Genomic DNA, 24,475 nt, shown 5'->3' on the forward strand with positions numbered 1-24,475 from the left:
CCACCAATACCCGGGCACACTCCCAGCTGCTGCCCTGTGCCACACTTTCTTCTCTGCCTTTGCCCGAGGTGCTCCCGCTTGCCCCGAGGCCCTAGCCCAGCCACTAGCAGCTGTATTTCATCACACACCGGCGCTCAGGAGGCACGCCAGCTCCCCGCAAAGCCGCTCGGCCGCTCCTACCCACAACGAAAATGGCGGCGCCGGCAGGGCGCCAGCATAACAACGCTCTACCCTCTCGCGCCCGCCTCTGTGACTGACAGCGGCGCAGCCACGTGACGCTTTAAACCGCGCCGCGCGGGACCTGCGTCGGGAGGGAGTGAGGCCGCGGCGGGAGCGATCAGGTGACCCCTACCCCCTCCTTTGCCGCCACCAGCACGCGTCTGGTCCCTCCCGCCGCGCGGCCGTGGAGGCGTGCGGGGCCTCCGGGGCCGAGGTGACCGGGCGGGGGATGGCGGGCCGGGGACTGCTGCTAGCGGCTTCCAAGGAGTCAGCCGGCAGCCCCCCTGTCCTTGCCGCGGCCGGTGTCCCCGCTGCGTCTTGGGGAGCGCGGGAGCCCGGGAGATCCCGGGCGTTCGGCTTAACGCCACAGTCCGCGAGGAGGGACGCGCCGGCAGGTGTGAGAAGCCGGCTGCTGCCCGGAGAGCGGGAGCGGAGCTGGCTGCAGGCCGAGGGCTGCGGCAGGGGGGACGGCGCTTTGTCCGTGGCGGAAACCTGGCAGAGCGAGGGGCGCGGAGGGGCACGGTTCTGAGGCGGGGTCAGGCTGCTTGCGGGTTAGTTTGACCGCTCTTGCCAAACTCAGCCCCCCGACACAATTCTGTCCGCTGATGAGGGGGCACGGACACTGCTTGTATAAAAGCCACCCGAGCCCATAGATGGGTTGTTACGGCTGAGGATAAACAGCAGCCTCGGCCTAGCGGGGCAGTGCAGTGGCAGTGCCGAGGTGACTAGCCCCAAGCAAGGAGCAGCAGCGCAACTGGCGCTGGCTTTCTGCTCCGGCTCCTTAAAGCCATCAAACAAGTTCTTCACAGTGGCGATAAAGCCAGTAGTGCTTTAGGAGTGCATCGGTGATGTTCAGAGGGCGCTGCAGGCCTTGCTACAGAAATAGAAAATGTTGAAAAACATCCCAACATGGCAGTGAATTTGAAAGCTGACAAGCGTGTAGTTCTCACGTCCAAGTTAGCTTTTTTACGTTAGACATTGTATTCCAAAAGATAATGCTGTACCCTTTGCATTAGGGGAAACAAGTTAAAAGTGACATAAACACCACTATAAGGAGAATGATTCTGGTGCACTTCTAATTCCAACTAACTCAATGTTCTTTTCCCATAAAGGACACCGTCATTCATGGCTTGGACCACGCAGCCATAGGATGGACTATCAACTTGCCTGCAGGCACTGAAGCAGCTTCATAAACACCATCTGTGAGCCAAGGTCCTTGCACAGCAGTATTTCTGCTCAGGTAAAGGCTCCATGTATGCAGAGCACCACCATCCAAGTGCAGTTGTACAATGTAGATCTAGGGGGAAGGGAAGAGTCTGGCCACTGGCATTACTGTCTCCTATTACTGTAATTTAGTGGAACTAAGTTATTTTTTAAACCCTTACTTTAATGCTAAAGAATTAAGCAGGTAATTCTGTTAACATACACAATGACCTCACCGTGCTTTCCCATAGCAACCACACTACAAAAGTCCTTTCAGGAACTTCCTTAGTTAGCAACCAAAAATAGGAGCACTGAAATTACATCTGTGATGTGTTACTCAGCTGACAAAGCTTTATTTTAAGTCATCAAAGGTTCACGAGGTAAAGTAGTTCTCTGCTCTCTGTCCTGCAGATCTCGCTTTTCAGAGATTGCCTCTGAGGCTGTATGTCGCACAGTTGCATGAGGCATGCTCTGCTTTCTTATAACAAGTTTTCAAAGGCAGCACAGTGAACCATTCCTGTCCAGTTACTTAAGAATAATTATTGAAACTTGAGCTAAAGGAATCTTCACAAGGTGTTATAGTCGATTCTTTAGTCAGACCAGATTTACATGAACTTTTTTTTAAGCTCTTCAGAGAAACATCTAAGGCATACAACACCCATCTCTCCACTTGCAGACACCTCAAGGCATTGGTAGGCAAATTTATGATCTCATAAAGGTTGATGTACATCCAAATGGCAGTTTCTCTTAGCTCAAAAACATTTTCTAAATTGCTGTGCTCAAGTCTGTCTTGTTAATGAAAAGTCCAAGGCACAATCAATCATTCCCATCCAATCCCACTGACCATTTGAGAACGATTACTGAAATTTGAAGTGGAAGAGTCTTTGGAAATGATCCAGCCATATGCAGACATTTCAGATTTTAGGGTGTCCCCTCCCCCCACCCTTTTTTCTTTTTAAGAGAGCAGGTTATAATGAATTGTACAAAAGATGCCAACTTTTCATGAGTATGGCATAAGTAGATACTCCAGACACCAGTGTAATATCTGTAGTTACTTAAAAAAAACCAAGAACCACAAACTTGACATTACATGTTAGGAAGGAAAGTGCAAGGGTGATGGTGATCACTAGGTTCTCAAGATGGTAGGGGGGCAGAATCTGTGGACAAAGTAATACAGCAAATGAATAATTTTCACATTCAGACTTTGAGAACTGATGCCACTTCTCACTGCCTAAGGTGAGGGAATACATATGCCATGTGGCACATGGATCATGTATGTACTCATGATACTTCAAACCCAGCCTGTCTTAATGAGATTACATATAGTGCTCCATTGCTCACTCTTCAGTAACAAACCTCAGTGTTTAAGTGACAGGGATTTCCAAAGGTTGAAGATCTCTTGTTCTCACAGTGTGAAAGTGGAGGCCCTAGCTGAGGACAGAGCAATAGGAATACCATTTTTTGACTGTATGTTTTAAAAAACAGATTCTGTTAGGCAGAGCCTACATTACAATTACAGGAAATACAGAAAGGCTTTCATGGGTATGTTTGAATCATCTAGCAACTACTGGAGTGAACTTAAAATCTACATTGCAATCATGGTTGGAAGCTTAAAATGATGGTAACACCTTTTCAGTAAAATTGAGCTCTCAAGACAGTGATTTCTCCTGCCTTTGGGTTTTAGATCATTCTATGCATTGTAAATCACTCCTCCACAAAACTGTGCACATAGGATAAACCCTTCTAGTAAATCTCCCCCTTAATTATTGCATGTCAGCACAAGGGGAAAAAAAACAACCCACCAACGTTCCAAGGCATAATACATGAGGGGTTTTGGTACCCTGATTTACATAATTCTAAGCTTGGTTTTGTGGGGATCAGCAACATCATTTTATTACTTGAAGAATCCATTTTGAAATACTTTTACCTAATTTTTAATCAGTTCCCACTCTATTTCAAGAAAATACCCACCAAATTTGAAAGGCCAGAGGTCCTTCAGGAGCTGTCTTCACAAGCATCATTGAGCCAAGACCATTGTGCTTACAGATCCCCCAGGTGCTGAGTTTTGTAAGGACTTTACCAGGCAATAAAATCTCTTCCCTGATAAATGATCAAATGCAAGTGCATTTGTCTCTCATGCTGCCTCTGATTTTATGGGTGCAGAGATGGGTTCTTCAGGTGAAAGGGCAATGCTAACCCTTGAAGAAATACTTGATCACCTACCTGCTCTGTGTCCTTCAGTGTAAGGCTGTGCTTTTGTTGTTTAAGGGTTTCCTTTCTTCACAAGCAGGCCAAAAGTGGCAACTTGCTTTCTCTGGATGTAAACCTTAAATCCAAGTGTGCTGCTGAATGGATTTGTCTGAGATGCCAGAGAGAATTTATATCCAATGATTAAACCCTGCCTTCTTTCCTCTCTCATACACAAGGAAATAGCCCTTTTTTCAGATACAGTATGGTAACACCACAGGAAAATACCCAAATATTTTCAAACGCTTTAAACCAGCATTTCTTGTGGCTGTCAGAGGTTGGAGAATGGATTCAAAGACCGGTTAGCGACTAGAACAGCTTTGATACTCCTGTTGCTGACTTATTTTTTTTCCTGTTTCCCTTGTCCCAGCCTGACACTTGCCTATGATTAATGAGATGAGTGACTTTGCCTGTTCTATTGATCAGAATAAATTACCAGTAGTTAATTTATGGACCTCCCAAAAGTGCTTTTGACACGGTGAATTGTGCTCTGTTTTTCAGGTAATTGGGTTGTCAAGAAATGTTACTGGTTACTATACCATTAGCTCTTATAGAATATTGGCCTGTTTCATGGAAAAGACAAAACATTTGAGATTTCCAGTATCCAGGATGACATGAAGACTAAGAAAGAAGGAAACAAGCATTCATCTTCATAGCAGTGACATTTTAACTGCTGTGTTGATTTTCCATCCCTGACTTCTGTAAAAAACCAAAATTTTGTATTTGTAAATTCAAGGGACCAGCATTTGTAGATTAATCTTAAAATGAGGGAAAAAACCCCATGCTGCTTAGGACAGTATTCTTGCCAGTAGTGAGATTCAGAATTTTATAATTGGCTTTTTGATGCCTGAGAAAGATAGAACAAAACTCAAGGGGGGTTTTGGGTTGTCAAAGATGATGTCCATGTTTAGCCTGTATCCAGGGCTATACTTCCACAGTCGCTCTGTCATTGGATTACTCCTCCCCCAGTGGAGAAGGGGGGGTCAGGAAGAGGAGCAGAAACATGAGTTGAAAAGAAAACAGGCTTAATGAAACAACAAAACTAGCGTTACTGCTAATGCCAACATAAAATATACAAAGTTATACTCATCCCAGTGAATGCACAGTGGTCACAATAGACAGGACAGCAGTCCTCAGGAGCAGAATGATGAGTGAGCCCCTCCAGGGATGCAGGGAAGCAGAAAGAGGGCCTCACTTCAGCTAACTTCCCCCTTTATAATGAGCATGATGTTTGTGGTTTGGGATACACCTATCGGTCAGCTCAGGTCAGCTGCTCTGGCTTTTGTCCCTCCCAGCCTAAACTGGCTGACTCAAAACTGCTAATGGCCTACAACCCATGGCTGGCCTATAATTCTATCACAGCAAAACGAGGACAGATGACAAAGATAAACTTGGTTCTGTCACACCACTAGAGAACACACAGACAACAAAAGGGCAATGGAAAGGTGGTTTTACAGCCACCTTCCACATTTGCATGTCATGACATCTATAGAAGTGAGGAAAAATGAAAACAAAGTACCCGTGCGAGTTTGAAAAATAAAAGCAGCAGCTCAGGAGCTCACGTCAGGGTTTTATGTGAAATGACACCTGAAGAAGCTTAAACTTGCTCTTCTCTGATGCTGTGAAATGGGAATTTTCTCACTGACGTTAAAGGAGGGTTTGTCTTAAGACAGAAACAGCAAACAAGTAGTCTTTTCTGATGATGCCTTCCTCTGGTTGTCTCTGTATGTGCTGTTTGGCAACATGTTTGTCATGTAGTGGTATGGCATGTTTAACTCCTTCATTTTCCCCAAGTGAGAAGCACATGTACAATTTGTTTTCTTCTTTAGTTACTGGCTTTAGATCAGAGGGAGGGTTGGTACTAATAGTACCTATTGATTAAATGGCTTACGTGTTTATCTTTGAACGCAGTGAAGATTGGGGCAGGTCTTTCCTATGAGTATGTCTCACTGTTCATGTCCACATCTGCAAGGTTTTTTCCATGTTCATCTCCTTACCGCCCCAAGGGAATGGCACTGGTACAGAGATTCAGTAAGAGATGGCCCTTTGGGTAACAAAACCTGTATTTGTTCAAAACCCTAAAGAGTAGAAGAGTACAGACTAGGAATATTTGATGGGGAATCACTGCAGGGAGATGTGGTATGCCATATACCCAGCAGAGAATTTCTGTATTAACCTGCGTCACAGCTTTCTCCTTCATCAGCAAGAGTCAAATCCCTGGAGCCTCAATGTGATCAGAGGCAGGTCCCTGGCTGGCTTCAGCATGTTCCTCTGGCCAGCCACAAACAGAGGAGTGCCTGTGTGCTCTTGGCACTTGCAGGGGTGGCTAAGCACAATGCAGTCCAACCCTTACCACAGCAATACCAAGTTCACCACTAAACCATGTCACTAAGCACCCCATTTACATGTCTTTTAAATATGTCCAAGGATGGTGACTCAGTCATTTCCCTGGGCAGCCCATTCCAGTGCTTAACAACCCTGTCAGCGAAGAAACTTTTCCTAATATCAAATCTGAGTCTCCCCTGGCACAACTTGAGGCTGTTTTCCCTTGTCCTATCGCTTGTTACTTGGGAGAAGAGACTGACCCCACCTTACTACAAACTCATTTCAGGTAGTTGTAGAGAGCAATAAGGTGGCCCGTGAACCTTCTTTTCTTCAGGCTAAACAACCCCAGTTTCCTCAGCTGCTCTTCGTAAGACTTGTTCTCTAGACCCTTGACCAGCTCTATGGCTCCCGCACTTCAATTCTTTGTGGCAGTGAGTAGCCCAAAACTGAACACAGTATTCAAGGTGCAGTCTCCAGTGCCAAGTACAGAGGGACAATCACTTCCCTGCTCCTTCTGGCTACTTTATTTCTGATACAAGCCAGGATGCTGTTGGCCTCCTTGGCACACGGCTGGCATATATTCAGACAGCTGTCAACTAACACCTCTGGATCCTTTTCCACTGGGCATCTTTCCAGCCACTCTTCCTCAAGCCTGTAGCATTGCATGTAATTGTTACTGAAGTGCAGGACCCAGCACTTGGCCTTGTTGAACCTCAATCAAGTCTGTCCGGATCCCTCTGTAGAGCCTTACTTCCCTCCGGCACATTAGCACTCCCACTCAGCTTAGTGTTGTCTGCACACTTAATGAGGGTGCACTCAATTCTCTTGTACAGATAATTTATGACTTTTGGAAACTCTCTGGCCAATGACTATGTAAGTTTCTCTGTGTGCAGGGCTAGTTTCCTTCCTTGGAAAATCATGGTGCTTATGTCAGGAGTTTACCAACCCAGCAGCTTTGTAGACCCCAGGGGAACAGATGGTTAAGGGTTGGCTTTTCTCTGCCCAATTCAGTCCAAGCATGGTACTGATGGCTGAAGGAGGACTGTGGGCAGTGCCCCTCTGCCACCATTTCTGTAGGAGCTCTGTGATTCTTAGAACGCCCCTGAGTTGTAGGTTATTAAGCACCCCTTGTTTCAGCTGCGTGAACTGCAGAATGGCTCATTTACTGAGCACAACAACAGGCTCCTGTTTGGCCAGGATTCCACTGGCAGTCTGTGACTGACCTGGAGACCTTTGATATTTTGGCTGGCAGACTAGTTGTCTGTGCCCTGCTTGGTATTCTCCTGTGAAATATGCTCTAGGTTGTCTTTCTTTAGGAGACATTACCCTTCCTCCCACTTGTTCCTGAGTCTAAGCATCACTGTGATTGCTCTTAGCTGGAAGGTCCACCCCTTTCTGCACTGAGCATGCAGAAATCCACTACTCAGAGCTTCGTCACTGGAAAAGACACTGGTCCTGCTCAGGAGGCAGCTCTGAGGTCCTGCTGCTGGACACATCTGCATTTCCAGCTTTGCTTCCTGGAGGGGACATTTTCAATGTACAGTACAACTGCATACTGACAACATCAACATGAGCAGGAGAGGCTCAAGACAGTGGGCTGCTTTGGGCTGGTGTTTCCAGTGGGTGCTTGTAATACAGCTTTTTGTGGATATTTTTGCCTGCTGTTACCCAGGGATGATGAGATACTGGAGGAGTTTGTAGATTGTTCTGATGCCTATACTGTGCCTCTCTTTTGATCTTGTTGATATTTTGATATCCTTCTTGCCTTAGAGATTACATGGAGTTTTCTTTTTCTTCCTCTTTTTCAGAAAAAAGATTTACAGAGACATGGAGCTTGAAAGAATCATTCGAGACACACTGACACACTTTATCCAGTCCCACATCCCTGCAGCAGACCTCAGGTACGTTGAGAAAGGAAAATCCTGGCTTGAACTCTACATTAATGGTCCTACATACTATACTGAACTGTGTAGCCTTCCTGTACTTAGTATTGCTTTTCCTTAAGTCAGATGCAGGCTCTGATGAGAATGCTCAAACAACTATCCTTTAGCATTGCAATCAAGCAATGTCATTTCATTGACAGCCAAGATGATTAATTTCCTGTCCAGTAATACACCTTAGAACATGGGATTCCCTTCATTCCACAGTGCTCCCAAAGAGCTTTCTGAGCAGCATAATGGTATGTCAAGGCTCTGTCTCTTTTACCTCTGCTTGCATACAGAGTTACAGTCACTTTGAGGCTGAAACAGCAGTTAGTTTTCCAGCCGGTGGCAGCAGTGACATAAGTATGGAGAGCAGCAAGTAGAGAACACTGCAGCCCACAGAAATTGCAGTTGTCAGAATGTGATGACCTCACCTGAAATACCAGTCAGAATAGAAAAGTCAGGGTTTGAGCTCTGGCATATTTTGGTTAGCTCACATGAAGCACCTACAGGAGTATAGCCCCTGGGCACACCCTGGGGCTTTCATTCAGTGCTGCCCAGGAAGCGGGAGAGCATGCAGTATTTTATCTCTAAAATGCTTCCTACACAACCATTGCTACCAGGCTTTACTGATGGGATCTGCTTGTAAGATACAGTCCACAAAGGGCCTTCTGCTGCTCTGTTAGAAAGACACAAGGTTAGGGAGACTGGGGATGGAAAGAAAGTGGAGAAAAAATGGGCCTGTTGACGCTGCTGCCATGTCCTGTGTTCTCTGTCTCCAGTGGGATGGATGATGTTTTCTTCTCTTACATCACGGGTGTCCTGGAAGAGCTGGGCTCACCAGAGTCCTCTGAGGAGACTTTTGACATGGACACCTTTGTGGAAATGATGGAGGCATATATTCCTGGTTTTGCAGAAATCCACAGGTATGTGAGTGTTACTGGTTTGTAGGTGCACTGGGGGCCTGGATCTAAGCCCTTCAGTACCATAAATTCTTTTGTTACACCCTCTTGAAGATGTATTAGTACCAAATCTGTGCCATTATGATTAAGTCAGTCCTTGCCAAAATACAGATGCTACTCCCCGTTTGCAAGTAGGTCTTTGGCCATCTGGAATACCAGTTTATTTTGTTGGGATTCTCATCAAGCAGAAGTAGGCAAGTAGGATAGGCTACTGCTTTTATTCCTCACATTAATGGTGCAGCTTCTGTCTCTTGCAGTGGGGACATTTGTGAAATGATGTTTTCCCTCTCAGAAAGGCTTGTTGAAGCTCGCAGCAAAGGTGAGTTACACAGACAGTTTTAGCACAAGAAGGTGTATTTTGCATATTTTCAGCCTTAGTCTTTGGAACTGAACAACATCACAGGATAAAATACAGTCTCTTTGCCACACTTAGGATCTCATAAGGTAGCCAGAATTAATTGATGAGGTTTTTTTAACGTTCACTTAGGTTTATTTATATCAACACATGGGAGATTTGAGTCATGTGGAATATTGTCCAAGACATACTGGGGTGAAAAACACTTGAGATCTCCACACACCTCTGTTGAAATCAGATCCAGAGCAATAAGAAAGAAATACCAGATACAGGGCTGCTTGCTGAAATTATACTGTTGGTTAATTATGAAAGTGGGGATTTCTGCCTGCTTCTGATAGCCATCTACCAGTGGGCAGCCTCTGTCAGGTGCACCATCAAGTAAAGAATCCAGCTGATTATGTGTATCACCTCTAGACTTTGAGCATCCTCAAAGCTCACTCTCCACTGACCTATGAACCCTGGCACTGATGGAAAATCAGCAGTGATATGCTGCAGTTTGCATTATACAGGACTTCAGAAGACTACACTATCCCAATGTCCCTTTCTAACCTCAGCAAGAGGTTAGAAACCTCACAAATCAGGTGGATTGCTGTGTTAGTCAACCCCAAAGGTCCTTCCCACTAAAGAGCAAGTGAAGTGCCTAGATATTGCACCTTTCAGGACCACCAGTCTGGGATTTTCTTACCTAATAACATCACTGCTGTCTTGCCAGAAGGCTACACAGTGTAGAACACACAGTGTAGAACATACAGTCCTATCTTTTGCCTTACTTCCTGCTTTCTTGAACTTGACAAAATCTACTGCTCTGGTCCCCTGAGCATACCCTTTGAGGATCCTGATGTAGTCGGAGTGTGGAAGGATAGCACCATCCCAGCTCTAGAGAGGACAGAACAAAGATGATGACTCTTGCAGTGACACCGAAAGAGCCTATAGAGAGGTGCATCAAAGTAACCTGATCACAGGGTGTGCTGGCTCACATACAGCCTGAGGATTATCAGAGTGTATTCCCGTATTTAAAATCAAAACCACACCTTAGTTCAAAGTTAGAGCAAACAACAGTTCTTACAAATGTAACAAAAATAAGTTAAGTATCCACAGCCACAGGTGCTAGAGGACCAAGAACTGACAGGTAGAATTGAATTTGCAAGCAGCCTGTGCCTGGTCAGGCCTGGAAATTCAGTTTGGGCATTCCAGCACTGCCTTCCTGCAGGTCAGTGTGAGCAGAGCTGCAGCTGTCCCTGCTGAGGGCAGGAGAGACAGGAGTGCTTTGTCACTTAAGAGGGATATGCTTTTCCACATGATGCAGTTCAATTTGATGCCAACAGAAAGCTCTAGCCTTAGTGGGGCTGTTCCTCAGGAGATATCACTATGTCTTTAAGAAAAACCTGGCCAAAAGGCTGTGGAAAGCAGAAGCGAAGCACCCTCTGAAGACCTGACCAAGGGCCAGGAGCCTGGAGCTGGAGCCTGCAACGGGGAAAGGCTGTGCACAGTAACAAACGGAGCCGGGGCCAAGGTATGAGCAGCCTGCAGAGGAACAGGAGCACTGGGGCCAGTCACCCACCACTGGGCTGCCAGCATCACCTGAGGGCATTTTCTGGCTCTTGAAGGAACCACAGCATAGGCTGTGACACAGCATCACAGGTGTCTGTGATCTCCATTGTATGGCCTGTCAGTAAGCGGAAAAAGGTAATTATGTGCTGACAGAAGAGTATGAGCCATCGCTGTGGCTCATCTGTTCCAGCTGCTGGAAAGGATGAGGCAGAGGGATGATTGAGAGAGCGTGTCCCAGTGCCCTCAGAGATCCCACAGCAGCACCATGGGGATACCTCTGTAGTGCTAGCCAGGCTCCAGCCTGCTTCACCCTGTTCCCCTAGCCTCACTCCACACTTTGACCTGGATCACCATGTCTCTCCCCAGCTATCATACAGCACCTGAATGGGAAGCAGTTACATCTGGGTGTCACGACTCAAAGACACCAGTCCTACCCTCAATGACCTTCTGTGCTGTGCACTTACTAAGCTGTAATGGCACTTGAGTGAGAGACCCAACAGTCCTGATCCTGCAGCACCATTCAGCATGACCTATGCTATAGGCATCATGGCACCTGGCAGATGCTGCCCTACTCCTTCTCTCATGCTCTGCTTGTCATTTCTACAGTACTGATTTCTTCCTGTTCTGCAGTAAAATCATGTCCACAATCTTCTAAGAAATGCTGCTGCTGTGCTTCCTTCTGATGATATAGCCACAGGTCACTGCTGAGCAGTCCTTTTTCTTTCTGATCAAAGCACATACAACTTTACCAGGTGAGCAGGATTTCAGGCATTCTCACCAGAGCATCCAGAATGCCAACTCCTAGAGATGCATAGTACAACCACACAGATGAGCCAGATCATAGCAGCCCTACTTCAAAGAAAGCTGAAATACAAGGGGAGGAGACTGAAAAAGAGTGATGCTTTGTCCTTGCAAAGATGCTTCATGAATTGGATTTAGTCACACTTGTAAGGAGAGCCTTCAGCTAAGGGCAAGCTGAATTTACTGACAATGTACAACCCTCTTTTGTATCCCTCTTCTCACTGAATTCCCAAACTTACCTTTGCCACTTGCCCTAACTAGGAAGACAATGACTTGAAGGATGGGGTGGAGCTGCTACTGGAGATGTTCCCAGCGTGTACCATGATCCAGGCAAAGAATGCACTTGCCATGGCCTTGGGGAACTTGGAGGAGGCAGTGCAGTTGATTGTGGAGGAGAAGGTGGAAATTGGCCCAGCAGGTGTGAGTGTGAAGGTACTGTACCCTGAGCTAGGTGGCAGTGGGCCAAAGAGCTTGGCAGAACACAGGGACACACAGGTGTCTCAGCTGTCTGCAGTAAGCAAAAGCCAGGACTGCAGGAACTTTTTGCACAATGAGCAAGAAGGGTCACTTAAAGCAACAGCCCCTCTTCTTTGGCTTTCTGAGTACAGGCTGTGCCCACAGCTGAGGCAGCATTCCAGCAGAGCTGTCTGGCACCCTGCTTCTTGGCAAACCCTGGCACAGTGTTCCACCAGCAGCTGAGCTTACTAGGCTAGCAGGGGATAGCTCTACAGCCCATGTGTTATGCTGCTTACACTCCTGCCCTGTCTCCTCCCAGGAACTGGCTCGGCCCCGGAGAGCACCCAACCACGAGGAACTAAAACAGGTTATCCTACAGAAGTAAGTACCCAGCAGCAAAGAACCCCTCCCTCATCCTGATCCAAATAATGGAAGAGGTGACAGTTTGGGGAAGGTCAAAACGACACTGTTGTCTATGAAGATCTTGGAGAGTACAACATTTAGTAAGGATACCATGTACTTGATCTGGGTGTAGCTGAACATATCCAAGCACAAAAGGAAAAAAATAAAAGCCTGTTTCTGTGCCAGAGCTCTAAAAAAAAACCTTATCTGCACCAACCAGGTCATAGGACTGGATGTGTGTGAGGTTTCAGCCTCCTACAGGTATACAGTAAATCATGGTACTATCAGCTGAGGTCCAGGTTAAAGGTTCAAGGCATAAACATCATGCTGCAGCACAGGTAACACATGGTGACTTGTAGAACTACAGCAACTCATTCATATCTCCATCCTTGGAGACAGTCCAATCAAGGCTAAAGATATCTTTAAGAGACTGCTTGTACAGCAATGCTGGGAAGATTAAATCTCAGTTGCTAAAAGATTGAATTGAATGCCTTCAAAGAAACCTCTCTGAAGTCCCCTATGGATTTCTTGCTAATGTATGTGGTTTTAGATTGGTTTACCTTTATTTCCAAAAGCATTGAATTCTCAATAGGAGAACCCACACTGTGGTTTCATTGATCTGTTTTGAACAGATCAAGGGGACACAGTCTCAAGCTGTGCCAGGGGAGGTTTAGACTCAAAGTGAGGAGAAAGTTCTTCACTGAGAGAGTCGTTCATCATTGGAATGTGCTGCCCAGGGAGGTGGTGGAGTCACCGTCCCTGGAGGTGTTCAAGAGGAGATTGGACGTGGCACTTGATGCCATGGTCTAGTCGTGAGGTCTGTGGAGACAGGTTGGACTTGATGATCTTTGGGGTCTCTTCCAACCTTAGTTATACTGTGATACTTTTGCACCACTTTACATCCTCCCCAGTGACAGAATAAACAGTTGATGGGCTAGGGAAGATAAAGCAAGGCAGAATGACATCCAGGCAGAATCAGAAATCCCCATCCTTGCTTGTCAGAGTGACAAGCAAGGGAATAAAAAAGCACCAGCTGCTAGAACTTCATTTTAATGACATTTTGGCAACATCCTGTATTTTAAACATCACTCGAGCACAGGTACAGAGAGCAGATCACCACAGCTGAAGATACACAGGAGCAACTATACTAACTGCTGAGGGAGAAATTAAGGTCAGCTGTGCTGTCCACCTGCTAAACCAGCACCAAAGTCTCAAAAGTAGTAATTTACTCAGCAGTACAGCAAAGCAGATGCTTGGGCCCTGATGTTTCAGTTACATGGGGAATGAGTTGATGTTTTTATGAAGTTGCTTCCAGTACAGACCTGTTTCATAGTGAAGTAGTAGGTAGAGTGTGAAAGGAACGCCATCTCTTTGGGTCAGAAGCAGCCAGCTTGGTCCTGTAATCTCATCTGTCTCCTTTGGCTGGCATCACTTGGGCTGAGGAGGAGCAAAGCTGCCCCAACAGCAGAGCACACCAGATCTTGGCACTTCTCTCAGTTCTGTGGAAGCTATCAGCATTCTCAACTGCACAGGTTTCCTACCTTTCACATATGGCCAAGGATGCTACTCCAGGAGAATCCTGATGGATTCTCACCAGGAGGATGATAAACTTCTTGTCCATTTCATCTAGAGGGGAATATCGAGTAATCCTAGCTGCAATCTAGGCAAGCTATAGCCACAAAGCAGCCAGGTGAGAAAGGACATAAGTTGTGAGTAGCCCCATATAATGCATGTTACTGTATTCACTAAATGTTTCTTGTATTTCAGATACATGATGGTGGATAGTGCAGATGATCAGAAAACACATCGGCCAGCTCCACCCAAAGAGGTAAGAGCAGCAGTCCCAGCTTACAAGCACTTTGAATGCCTTTTGGCTACAGGGTTTGAAAACGAAGATGCAAGTCCAAAAAAGTAACAGGGCAGGCCAAAGGCAGGACCATTCACAGAGCCCACTTGCAGCAAGGATAGAAAATTAGCTTGCCTAAGACCACGGGGTCTGTCTGTTCCTACCATTCCTGACTAGCATTGTTTCTGTTCCCCTCCATCAGACAGCTTCCTACCCCAGTTGTGGCCAAGATTGCCAACACAAAGGATGGGTAAAGCAGCCCACCCCAGTCCTCCCCCACCTGATCCCCAAACCATAGCTCTGCTTCTGTTGGCACCCTCCCTTTCTGTAGGCTGTCCATCCACTTAGTGTTAATGTCTTTCCTCTCCAGGCTCCCAAGAAGCTGATCCGCTATATTGATAACCAGGTGGTGAGTACAAAGGGAGAGAGGTACAAAGACATCAAGAAGCCCGAGAGCGAAGAGATGAAGAGAACCTACATCAGCCTCAAACCAGCCAGGAAGTACAAGTTCCACTGACAGCCAGGTCCTCCTGCTCATCGTCCTCCACCTTGCCAGCCACATATGGCAGGATGGACATGTGGCACTAGGGATGAGGGGACTCCTCCACCTGCCACTAACTGGAACTAACCTGGGAGCCTGGACATTGCTTTCAGCTTCCTGAACTAACCCAGATGACAAGGAGGAGACTTCTCTCGTGCAGTGGTCCCTCTGTCCCCAGAGGCACACTACAGTAGCTCTCCAGGGCCTGGGTTTTCTCTGCTATTCTTTGCATGGGACATCTTTAGATCTGAGATGTGGCTTGTGCTTTTGCAGCAAGCGTTTTACAAGTCTGTGTGCACTGCTGCTTTAAATGGAGTGCCAATGTTAATAAAGATGTGACTTGGTGTGTAGTTCAGCTGGAGCATGCACATTCTTTACAGACGTGGACTCCAATCCCTCCTGGGGCCAAAGACTGAAGCAGGGTCATCCTCCCTTCATCATGTTCACAAGATGTGGCAATTTGTTTAAGTGCCTGGCAGATAAAAGGCATGAGGCTGAATTCCTAAACCAGAGCTAGGTTCTTCCTGCCAACACAACCTGCAGCACTCCATAAACTTCAGCTGACAGCACACTCAGGGCTCCTGTCATTTCTCACCACTGTTGAGCACCAAAGCTTGAGCCACATGATACACGGCAGGATACAGGAGCAGGCCTGTGTGCTAGTGAAATTCTAACTCAGAAGCTGGAAGAAACCAATGGCAATGACCTATTGCTTTCAGGGACAGCAAAGCTAGGTTTGGCATTTTTCTGTCAGTGAAACTGCAGTTAGGAGCCTGTTCCCCCTGAAAACAACTCCTGCCTTGCACCAGCCTAAACCAGCCCCCTAGGCCTGGACAGACACATTGCCTGCACTATGGCCATGCCAATCCTTCAGTGCCAGTCTGGCCAGTGGCCACAGGCTGAACTGGGCTCCCTCTGCCCTCCTCCTGAAACCATAGGAACCTGCCCTCTCCCAGGAGGAGGACTGGTGGCTTTTCTCCTTTCTTCAGATGGCCTACTGGCATGCCCTGCACACCCACCCCAGGAAACAGTCCTCATCAAACACTCTCCTGTTCTCTGGACAGCTGCCACTTGGAGATTAAAAATACAATAAATAATAAATCCTATCTATTAGCTGGCCTGGCCAAGGCCTGTTCAGCACCATGGTGTTCCCATGTCATTTGCTCTTTTCACACCACTGCAGAGGGAGTTACTTCCCACAGGCATCAACAAAGTCCACCCATGAACACCCAGTGGCTGCTAAACAGCCCCAGAAGAAAGAGTGAGCCCCACTCGGGCCAGCCTTGTCAACAGGACCAACCTCTCCCTCGGCACATCTCCACAGCAGCCAATTCCGGCATCCTCCCAGGATCCCAGCATCACATCAGTCCCCCCTCCCTGGCAACAGCCATTCTAGATCTGGAGGTTGATGAAAGGGGCAAAGCCAACAACGTCCTGCAGGAGAACTAGTGCCCTCTGCAGCGGAGGCTCCACATCCAGCTCCACCCCACGGTTTCGGAGGATGCTCAGGCTGGACTCAGCCACATTGTGGCAATGCTTCACCTTCAGCGAGCGCAGCTTGGGACAGTACTCAGCCAAAACCCTGCCAAAAAAGGAGATCACATACAAGTTGCGAGGCAGGACTCCTACGTGCACCACTCATCACCTCCTCCATTCCCAGCAGCCCAGTGCTCACCACTGTGCAACATGTGTACCACCCTCCTGAAGCAGTACCCAGGTGGTCTGAGAGAAACTCAAGGGACATAGTCACATCCCAGACCTACCCACCATGATAGGGTGAAAAATTGGCTTTTAGTAGCCCATAGCATGAAGAAATCTAACTTTTCTTTCCAGGTCTCTTCTCCCCACTCCAGACACTTGCTACCCCCACCCCAGCTCCATGCATTGCTTAGTACCTGATGGAATCATTCTTGACTCGCAGACACCCTGTGAGGTCCAGGTGCTCCAGCTCAGGGCAGCACCTGGCAATCTCCTCAACGGCCACATCACCCACGTTGGCATTGACAGCCAGTGACAGAGACTTGAGCCTGCTGCACTTCTGCACTAGGTAGCAGATGGCCTCATCCTTCAGCTGGCGACAGGCTGTCAGGTCCACAGCCTCCAGTGCTTTGCAGTGGTCAGCCAGACTGCGCAGGGACAGGCTGTCCACCCACTCACAGTGAGCCAGGGAGAGCTGGCGCAGGTTGGGGCAGTGCAGTGAGATGGCCACCAGTGCTCGGCAGCTGAGCTGGGCACAGCCCTTCAGCTGGATCTGGTGCAGGTGGTGATTCTGCTTGATGACTAGGAGCAGCTCTGTGTCTGTCAGCCAGTCGGAGCAGTTTTGGAGTGCCAGCTGCTGCAGTACTTCATTGTCCTTCAGCAGGTTAACAAATGCAGCTTGAGGGATAGGAGGTCCAATCTGTGTGGGGAAACCCAGAAAGAGTAAGACATCTACCAGGGTTTCATATCAGCCTGCTCCTCACCAAATATTCTCCTCCCTCTTCCACTGTGACAGTGGTGACCAAAGCCATCCCACCTCCTCATGCCAGGCCAACCCTGCCATTATGCTCTCCCCTCATAGCAAAGCTACTGCCACAAGCTAGAAGACACTCTGGCTTCTCCAACCCCCATCATCCCTGCACTTAAATATTTGTGATAAGCTCCATATCTCTGCCCTCCAAAACCTCTTTGCTAGACCACTCTGTGTCCTCAGAACAGTAGCTAATCCTATCATTCCAAGTTCCAGGCAGTGTCTCCTAGAACCAGCACAAGCTTACCCTGAAGACCAGGCAGAGCGTTCGCTCCTGTCAGATCCTATTGCACAACTTCCCTGAGGTACCAACAGGCCATGCCACTCCAGAGCTCACTTGTGTTCCTGCCAGCCAGTGCCCCATGGTAGCCTGGGTGGAGCTTCCAGGCTCACTTGTAAGGCCTCTTGCTAAAGACACTGGCATTGCTGGGCCCTGAATCACTGCCTCTTCTCCCTGAGCCACATCTGTCCAGTCTGACATCCAAGACATTAACCCATGCCCCTGAAGAGAAGCCAGCCTCCTTGCTAGGGGTTTCTTCTGTCCATATAGTCAGAGGGTCCCTTGTTAGCTCCAGAGCAGTAGGACATCTATATCTGCCCCTGCCTCGGAGCCATCTAGTACCTGGCTTGAGTCGAAGCAGCGCATGTTGGCCAGGTACAGCTGGATGAGAGACTGGAATGACTTGCTGACCCTCTGCAGACACAGGAGTTGCTGCAGTGGCAGATGACAGAGAATATGTGGAACCAAGATGTCTTCCCAGGGAAGGTCCAGGAGGCATCCACTGGAGGGGGTCAAACTCATCATCAGGTGCCAGGGAGCCAGGCTACAGTGAGACACAGGCTGGATCACCTCACACCTACTGCTGGGTGCCTCTAGGAGGAACAGCCAAAAAGAAAGACTCAGCAATGTCTCCCGTAGTCACCCCACAGGATGAAACCGCTTGGCTAGCCATCAGTGCGGCACACACATGCCACCCACATCACCTCCTCCCCAGCCTGGGACATTCACTGCTTAGGCATCCAAGTCCACCTGCCTGCACTGCCCTGCAGGAGAGTTCGGGTGGGGCTTTTCAGCCTCTGCTTAAGGAGTCCCTATCCCTCAGTGAAGCAACGAGTGCCTGCTCCAGCGTTACCACACCATCCACACGTCAGCTGGACCTTGCTTCATGTCTAAGCATCACTCTACCTGGCAGCTACGCCCTGTATACAGTGCCGAGCAATTAGGGCACCTTGTGAGGGGAACGGGGTGGGCACCTCCCCCTTCCCATAGGAAACAACAAGCCTCCGGCCTCCCTCCAAAGAGGTGTCCCTCCGAGGAGCGGGGACACAGCGTCTCTGCGGAAAGGAGGCCGCTGCGGAGGCCTCGGCTTCGGGACGCGAGCGGAAGGGCTGGACCAAGGAACAAGCAAAGGAGTCCCGGCTTCAAGAAGGCCCCCGAGCTGGAGGCCGCAGTTCGACTGGGCCTCATCAACAATTACAGCCTGTGGAGCTCGGCCGCGGCTAGTACACCACCCCCACCCCCAACTCCCACTCTGGAGTCCCGCTCGCGGGCCCGGCTCCCAGACTGCCCCGCCGCCGCACCGAGAGGGCCACGGAAGCACCGCCAGGACGGACACACCCTACTGCTGCTGGATCCCACGGCGGAGAGACCACAGCCTCTGCCCGCCGGCCTTAACCGGTACCTGCCACGACGCCAGGGCTCCGCGGGCCGCTCCATCAGCTGCACCTCACCCCGCCCCCCGACGGCAGGGCCTGACGTCACGCCGGCGAGCGGAAGTGCGCGTGCCCCACTGCCCGGCCCCGCCCCTTCCCTTCGGCCCGCTGTCGGCGCGAAGGTGGCAGGAGGTTGGTTGGGGGTCGCTGAGAGGCCGGATCCCGGCGGCCCTCGGGGCGGCGTGGAGTGCTCGGCCCTGCCGGGCAGAGGCACCGGGCAGAGGAGAACGCTGCGCACGGTCCAGCGGAGCCAGCGGGCAAAGGTCTCAATGGTTCCCAGCGGTGCCTGCAGGCTGCTCCCAGCGCCTGCGGTACACCGGCCCAGTACTCCGACTCCCCTTGCGTGCTAAGCTCCGCTGTGCACGCCGCCTGTCCCATTTCTCCAATTACCCCAATTCCCCAGGACACACCAGTTCCCCAGTGCACATTAGTCACCTCAGTTCCCCACGATCCCAGTTTCCCAGCGCACACCAGTTGCTCCAGCCCCTTGGCTACCCCAGTTCCCCGGTGCACCCCAGCTGCCCCAGCTGGCCGGTCCCCGGCGCACGCCCCTGCCCGCAGCGGGCTCTCCCGCGCATGCGCGCCGACGCGGCGCTGTCCCTTCAGCACCACGCGGAGACGGGACCCGTCCTGACCCGCTGCTGCCGGTGAGCGATGGAGCCGCCCTCAGGCTCCGCCAGAACCCGCCCCGGCCCGGCCCCACAAACGCCTTGCCGGGACCCAGTGCTCTCCTAGTGGGCTCTGCCGCCCCCTCTCCGCCCGCAGGAGCTGAGGGACCCCGGGAAAGGCCGATCCCTGAAGCTTACAGTTCGCACAGCACTGTCGAACCGCAGCCGGTAGGCCCCGCTCTTCCGCCGGTACCGGGCTGCCCAATCCCCCGCCAAGGCCTGGGGTGGTACGGCACTGTCCGCCCACGGCCCGCCGCCCCGAGCATGCATCCTCCTACCCTGGCGACTAGCTAGCTCCTCACGCTTCGCTCCCATTACGGGTACCCACCTATCCCTGTAGGCCCGGGGATCAACCGGAGTCCGTCCCCTTGCTGGCAGCCCCCGCGGAGAAGCGACCCGGGTTCTGCCGGCGCAGTTGCCATAACAACTCCAGACAGGGCTCCCGCAGAATCAGACAACGCTATTTCCCGGCTGCTCTCACCCCTGCTGCCAGTGTGCAGGACCTGTACGCCTCACTGGCATGGCACTCAATACCTCGGAGCTGGCCCTGGACAAATGACCCCATGCCTGGTTCATATCTGAGCCCTGCCAAGCTGTTGATCAGTACTGGCAACAGGCACTGTAACAAGATCCACCTGGCAGGAGATCAGGGCCCACAAAGACTGAGCCAGATCCCTGGTCCCAGATTCCCTACAAGAAGTCCCAGGTTCCCTGGAAAGCAGTGACCTTCCTATGCACCCTGGTCTGCTCATTCCCTCCCACTGTTGAGGCTAGTCTGGGGGAAAGTCTTCTTACCCCAGTCCCTGTCCTCTAGAGTTAGCTGCTAATGTTACCTGTCTGCCTCTGGACATGTAGCACCTGCCCTTTGAGGGTCCCTGTGACTCCCTGAGTTAGCATAGTTCTTGCCTCATTTACAGATAGACAAGTGAGGCAGGAATTTTCAATTTACTAAAGGAGATGACAATCTCCCCACCCATGGCTGGCACATCCTTTCCTTGTGGTGGGGACACAGAAAGCTCTGGAAGTGCTGCTTCTAGACCAGGAGGTTCATTTTGCTTTCAGGAGGTTTCAGCACCGTGCTCAGTCCATTCTTGACTTCCTGCTGTGAAACAGAATTGTGACATGTGTGAGAGTCCCTTTGCCCCTCTAAGTGAATGACTGTGACTGAAGTTGACTATGAGGAGGCTTTTTGAAATAGTGATCTTGGTCTGAATAGGAGGTGAGGGAGCAACACTGAGCAAGAAAGTGCAATGCTCAATTACATCTGGCCTTCCTGTGCCAAAACAGACCTGGCTGGGAGCCCCCACCTTTTGTCAAGTCCTTGCTCGAAGGAGCTGTGCTGTGGATTGCTCATTATCCTTCCTGAACAACATGTGTGCTGGGCTGGCAGTTGGGACCTGCTCTGCTCCCACACCAACCTCTGTTTATGTTTTTCATTTCATCTGATCTAGTTGGGCTGGCTGAGTCACTTCCCCAGGAGACTGCTGGTAGCAGGGCTCAGAGAAAGGCTGAAAGTCAGCCCAGACAGAATCTTAGTACTAGAAGGAGGCTCACAGGCACTGTTAAAACAGAGGCAAGAGTGAGAAGCACTTGTATTTATTTGACCTCTATTGCATCCCAAACTTTTCCTGTCTTGTGCTGCACATGGAGAAGGTGAATACTCTCTTACCTTTAAGACAGGTGCTAAGGCAGAGCCTCAAGAGCTGGATAGCGTGGGACTGTCTCCGAGAAGCCACACACAGCACCATTCAGAAATCACTTCAGCTTACTTTCTGCTTGCCGGACAGCAGTCACTGTGCCAGGGCTGGAACACTGTAGCCTCTCAGGAAGAGCTTTCTCTTTTCCAGATGGAGATCTCAGGGTTAGCATGGTCAGCATTCCTTTGGGAAACAATGAACAGCTTTCAGATCCTGCAGCCTGAAAACAGGTTCCCTAACAACACCATGGCAAGTGCAGTGGGCACTTGCTCTGACAAACCTCTTGAGTCCCTGACCCCAGTGGAGCCCTGAGTTTGCTGTCTTATTATTTAGGGGAGTGCAAGCAAAATGGGGAAGAGAAGGTTGAATATGCTATCTGTGTCAGGGCACAGCAAGGGTGGCTTCCTCTGGAAGGGCAGGGGCCTCCCCAGCCAGAGACCAGCAACTCAATACCTGGCCAGGGAGGGCCATCAGGGTCAGGCAACCTGACATCTGTTCATCTGTGGTGAAGTCAGTAGGTAGATATGTTGGCTTGAGGTTATGGTTACTGTTATGTATGTGTCATGTATAGACAGTTTGCAGCTGTGAAATGCTCAAGACTGTTCTCTTTCTTCTCCATAGGTTGATTGCAGATGCAGAAAGAGCATCAGAGCCTGTTACTGCACTGTTGGGATGTATACGGAAACACAGCTTTACACCATCAGGATGTCCAGTGGAGCTAGCAACCCAAGACTACACCAATGGTAAGGATCCAAAATCAGTATTATTGTGCTAGAGTCTGTAAAGTTTTCCTGTATGTGGAGTGGCTGTGGTATGGCTGTACAGCACTGCAGTACAGGATTGGGTGGTATAGCTTAGCAGCGAAGGTATTACTAACTCAAAGCAAGCAAGTTTGAAGGACCAGAGCTTTGTTCTGCTGTACTTGGTCAAGGCTCTGCATTTCTAGTGGCATTTGCTTTGCCTAAAGTGGGTCTGCATTTTTCTTGACAAGTGCCTGTAATCCTCCTTTCTAAGCTTCAGCTAGATGCACATTTCTAGTTGAGCCCCGATACTGCAAACTGGTCTGCCAAAACAGTCTCCTAAATTCCCTTAATATCAGGGGGATTCACCTTGCTAGTCAACCAGTAGGATGAGGGCAGAGCTTCATCTAAAAGCTGGAGAACTGCCAGCTTCTAGATTTTAAAGAGGATGTGGGAAAGATTATTACAACTGCTCCTGTAAGACCAATGAATTCCCTTCATTTATGCTGAAAGGGAATTAAAGGGCTGTTCATGTGCAAGTCTACTGGTATTGGTAAGTGCTATGAGTTCAGTGGTAAGCCTGCTGGAGACAGAACATAAGAGATGGGGAAACAGAGCTGAGAAGCATTTAAGTTAACCCAGCTGGCATGGTTTCAGCATATGTCCTGTTAGCTCCATGGCACAGTGTGTGCACAGTGTAAGCCCCAGCTCCTGGCTTAAAGAGGGTGCCCCTTGCAAGATCAATGAAGTGAGCTTAGAGGTGCTTCCCTTTCAAGGAGGAGCTGCATCTGTCATAACTCACTAGGCACTTGCCCATCACTTGTAGTTTGTTCCCTTCTTAACACACTATTTTGGAAAAAGTGTGTCTGAAGCTGCCTATTCCCAGAAGCAATGCTGGGTTGTGGCACCTACAGTGCTTGCAGGGCAGCTGGGAAGTTTATTGCACAGGTACCTTCAATGGGCAGGGACACTGGCCAATCCCATAGCTCTTTTGTTATCCCAGTGACTACTGATGTCCTGTGAGGGAATGCAGGGCTCCTGCTTTAGGCCTTGAGCTGATCCATAATGATGACAGACCAATCTGAGCCCTGGGGGGAGGAAGCAGATACATATTAGCTCCAAACTGCTGCTGCAGTTTTCTTGTATTTCTTGGAAACATATGATGCTGACTTGTTCTCAGAGCCAGGACTTGGCCTCATGTCTGATACTGTTGGCATCTTCATCCTCATGAATAGAATAGAATAGAATAGAATAGAATAGAATAGAATAGAATAGAATAGAATCATGTCCAACTGGACCTTCTTGCCCTCTACAACTACCTGAAGGGTGGTTGTAGCCAGGTGGGGGCTGGTCTCTTCTCCCAGGCAACCAGCACCAGAACAAGAGGACACAGCCTCAAGCTGCGCCAGGGGAGGTTTAGGCTGGAGGTTAGGAAGAAATTCTACACAGAGTGAGTGATTGCCCATTGGAATGGGCTGCCTGGGGAGGTGGTGGAGTCACCATCACTGGAGGTGTTCAGGAGGAGACTTGATGGGGTGCTTGGTTGCATGGTTTAGTTGATTAGGTGGTGTTGGATGATAGGTTGAACACAATGATCTCGAAGGTCTCTTCCAGCCTGGTCTATTCTATTCTATTCCAGTCTAGTCTAGTCTAGTCTATTCTAATCATCCAACACCATCCAGTCCCATGGACTTGTGGGGATCCAAGCAGCTAAGGAGATCTCTAACTACTTCTTTCTGGATCACAGGGGAACTATACTGCTCCCTGCCTCCATCTGCCAGCTCAGGAGGCCAGCTGTCTGGAAGACAATCTGTCCTGCTATTAAAATTTGAGGCAAAGAAGGTGTTAAGTACCTCTGCCTTTTCCTCATCTTTTGTTACTATGTTCCCCTCCATGTCTACCAAGGAGTGGAGGTTGTCCTTGCCCCTCCTCTTGCTATTATTATATTTATGGAAGGATTTTTTGTTGTCCTTCACAGCAGAAGGACTTCCCTCTGAAGTGAATAGAGACTTCAGACAGTTCCACTGCTGATAGACAGTGCTGGTGCCTATCTGTATTACTTTTGAAGACTCTAGAGGAACAGTTTAGTCTTGACTTCCTCCTTTGGAAAGTAGGGGTGCAATTTAGGAAATTTGAACCTGAAGGGAGGGACTCTTGTAGTTATAAGGACCAACCTCAAGTCAGGAATCCTGGGCTCTTGTTTCCAGAGGTGGTCCTAATTTGCTGGCTGATCTTAGTCAAGTTTTCCCTACCCATGCTCCTTGACTTTTCAGTTCCATGCAGTTATTTCCTTGTGAAAGGGGTATTAAGAGGTTGGC

At 49.3% G+C, this 24,475-nt stretch overlaps 3 protein-coding genes across 5 annotated transcripts in view; 2 read left to right on the forward strand and 1 right to left on the reverse strand.

Moving 5' to 3' along the window:
• Positions 1–1,335: 1,335 nt before the first annotated feature.
• On the forward strand, positions 1,336–15,459 carry CUEDC2 (CUE domain containing 2). 2 transcript variants are annotated; one of them, XM_009897678.2, is made up of 9 exons: positions 1,336–1,459; positions 7,803–7,895; positions 8,699–8,842; positions 9,136–9,197; positions 10,613–10,746; positions 11,847–12,017; positions 12,361–12,422; positions 14,211–14,271; positions 14,660–15,459. In XM_009897678.2, the coding sequence occupies exons 2-9, from the start codon at positions 7,822–7,824 to the stop codon at positions 14,804–14,806; spliced, it is 855 nt and encodes a 284-aa protein (XP_009895980.1). In that variant the 5' UTR covers positions 1,336–1,459; positions 7,803–7,821; the 3' UTR covers positions 14,807–15,459. The 2 variants fall into 2 exon arrangements, with proteins under 2 accessions (XP_009895980.1, XP_054019270.1); XM_054163295.1 differs by lacking the exon at positions 11,847–12,017.
• On the reverse strand, positions 15,455–19,093 carry FBXL15 (F-box and leucine rich repeat protein 15). Of its 2 annotated transcripts, none has more exons than XM_054163294.1 (4): positions 19,022–19,093; positions 17,962–18,212; positions 16,726–17,228; positions 15,455–16,412 (listed from the first exon to the last, which is right to left on the reverse strand). In XM_054163294.1, the coding sequence occupies exons 2-4, from the start codon at positions 18,142–18,144 to the stop codon at positions 16,223–16,225; spliced, it is 876 nt and encodes a 291-aa protein (XP_054019269.1). In that variant the 5' UTR covers positions 18,145–18,212; positions 19,022–19,093; the 3' UTR covers positions 15,455–16,222. The 2 variants fall into 2 exon arrangements, with proteins under 2 accessions (XP_054019269.1, XP_054019268.1); XM_054163293.1 differs by having other exon boundaries at positions 18,958–19,083.
• Positions 19,094–19,658: 565 nt separating this feature from the next.
• Positions 19,659–24,475, forward strand: part of PSD (pleckstrin and Sec7 domain containing) — a 49,672-nt gene continuing 44,855 nt past the window's right edge. Inside the window, exons 1-2 of the mRNA XM_054163287.1 lie at positions 19,659–19,888; positions 22,039–22,160. Coding sequence (XP_054019262.1) covers positions 22,090–22,160 — 71 coding nt within the window. The 5' untranslated portion in view covers positions 19,659–19,888; positions 22,039–22,089. The remainder of the gene's footprint in view (positions 19,889–22,038; positions 22,161–24,475) is intronic.

The sequence above is a fragment of the Dryobates pubescens genome, chromosome 8 (assembly GCF_014839835.1).
Source record: "Dryobates pubescens isolate bDryPub1 chromosome 8, bDryPub1.pri, whole genome shotgun sequence".
In the NCBI taxonomy this organism is placed as follows: domain Eukaryota; kingdom Metazoa; phylum Chordata; class Aves; order Piciformes; family Picidae; genus Dryobates; species Dryobates pubescens.

Coding starts and splice junctions, on each gene's coding strand:
- FBXL15 (XM_054163294.1), bottom strand. CDS start 18,144: ATGATGAGTTTGACCCCCTCCAGTGGATGCCTCCTGGACCTTCCCTGG. Junction 17,229..17,961: donor GCTGCTTCGACTCAAGCCAG/GTACTAGATGGC, acceptor TTCCCCACACAG/ATTGGACCTCCTATCCCTCA. Junction 16,413..16,725: donor GTCAAGAATGATTCCATCAG/GTACTAAGCAAT, acceptor CTTTTTTGGCAG/GGTTTTGGCTGAGTACTGTC.
- CUEDC2 (XM_009897678.2), top strand. CDS start 7,822: ATGGAGCTTGAAAGAATCATTCGAGACACACTGACACACTTTATCCAG. Junction 9,198..10,612: donor TGTTGAAGCTCGCAGCAAAG/GTGAGTTACACA, acceptor TATGTCTTTAAG/AAAAACCTGGCCAAAAGGCT. Junction 12,423..14,210: donor AAACAGGTTATCCTACAGAA/GTAAGTACCCAG, acceptor CTTGTATTTCAG/ATACATGATGGTGGATAGTG.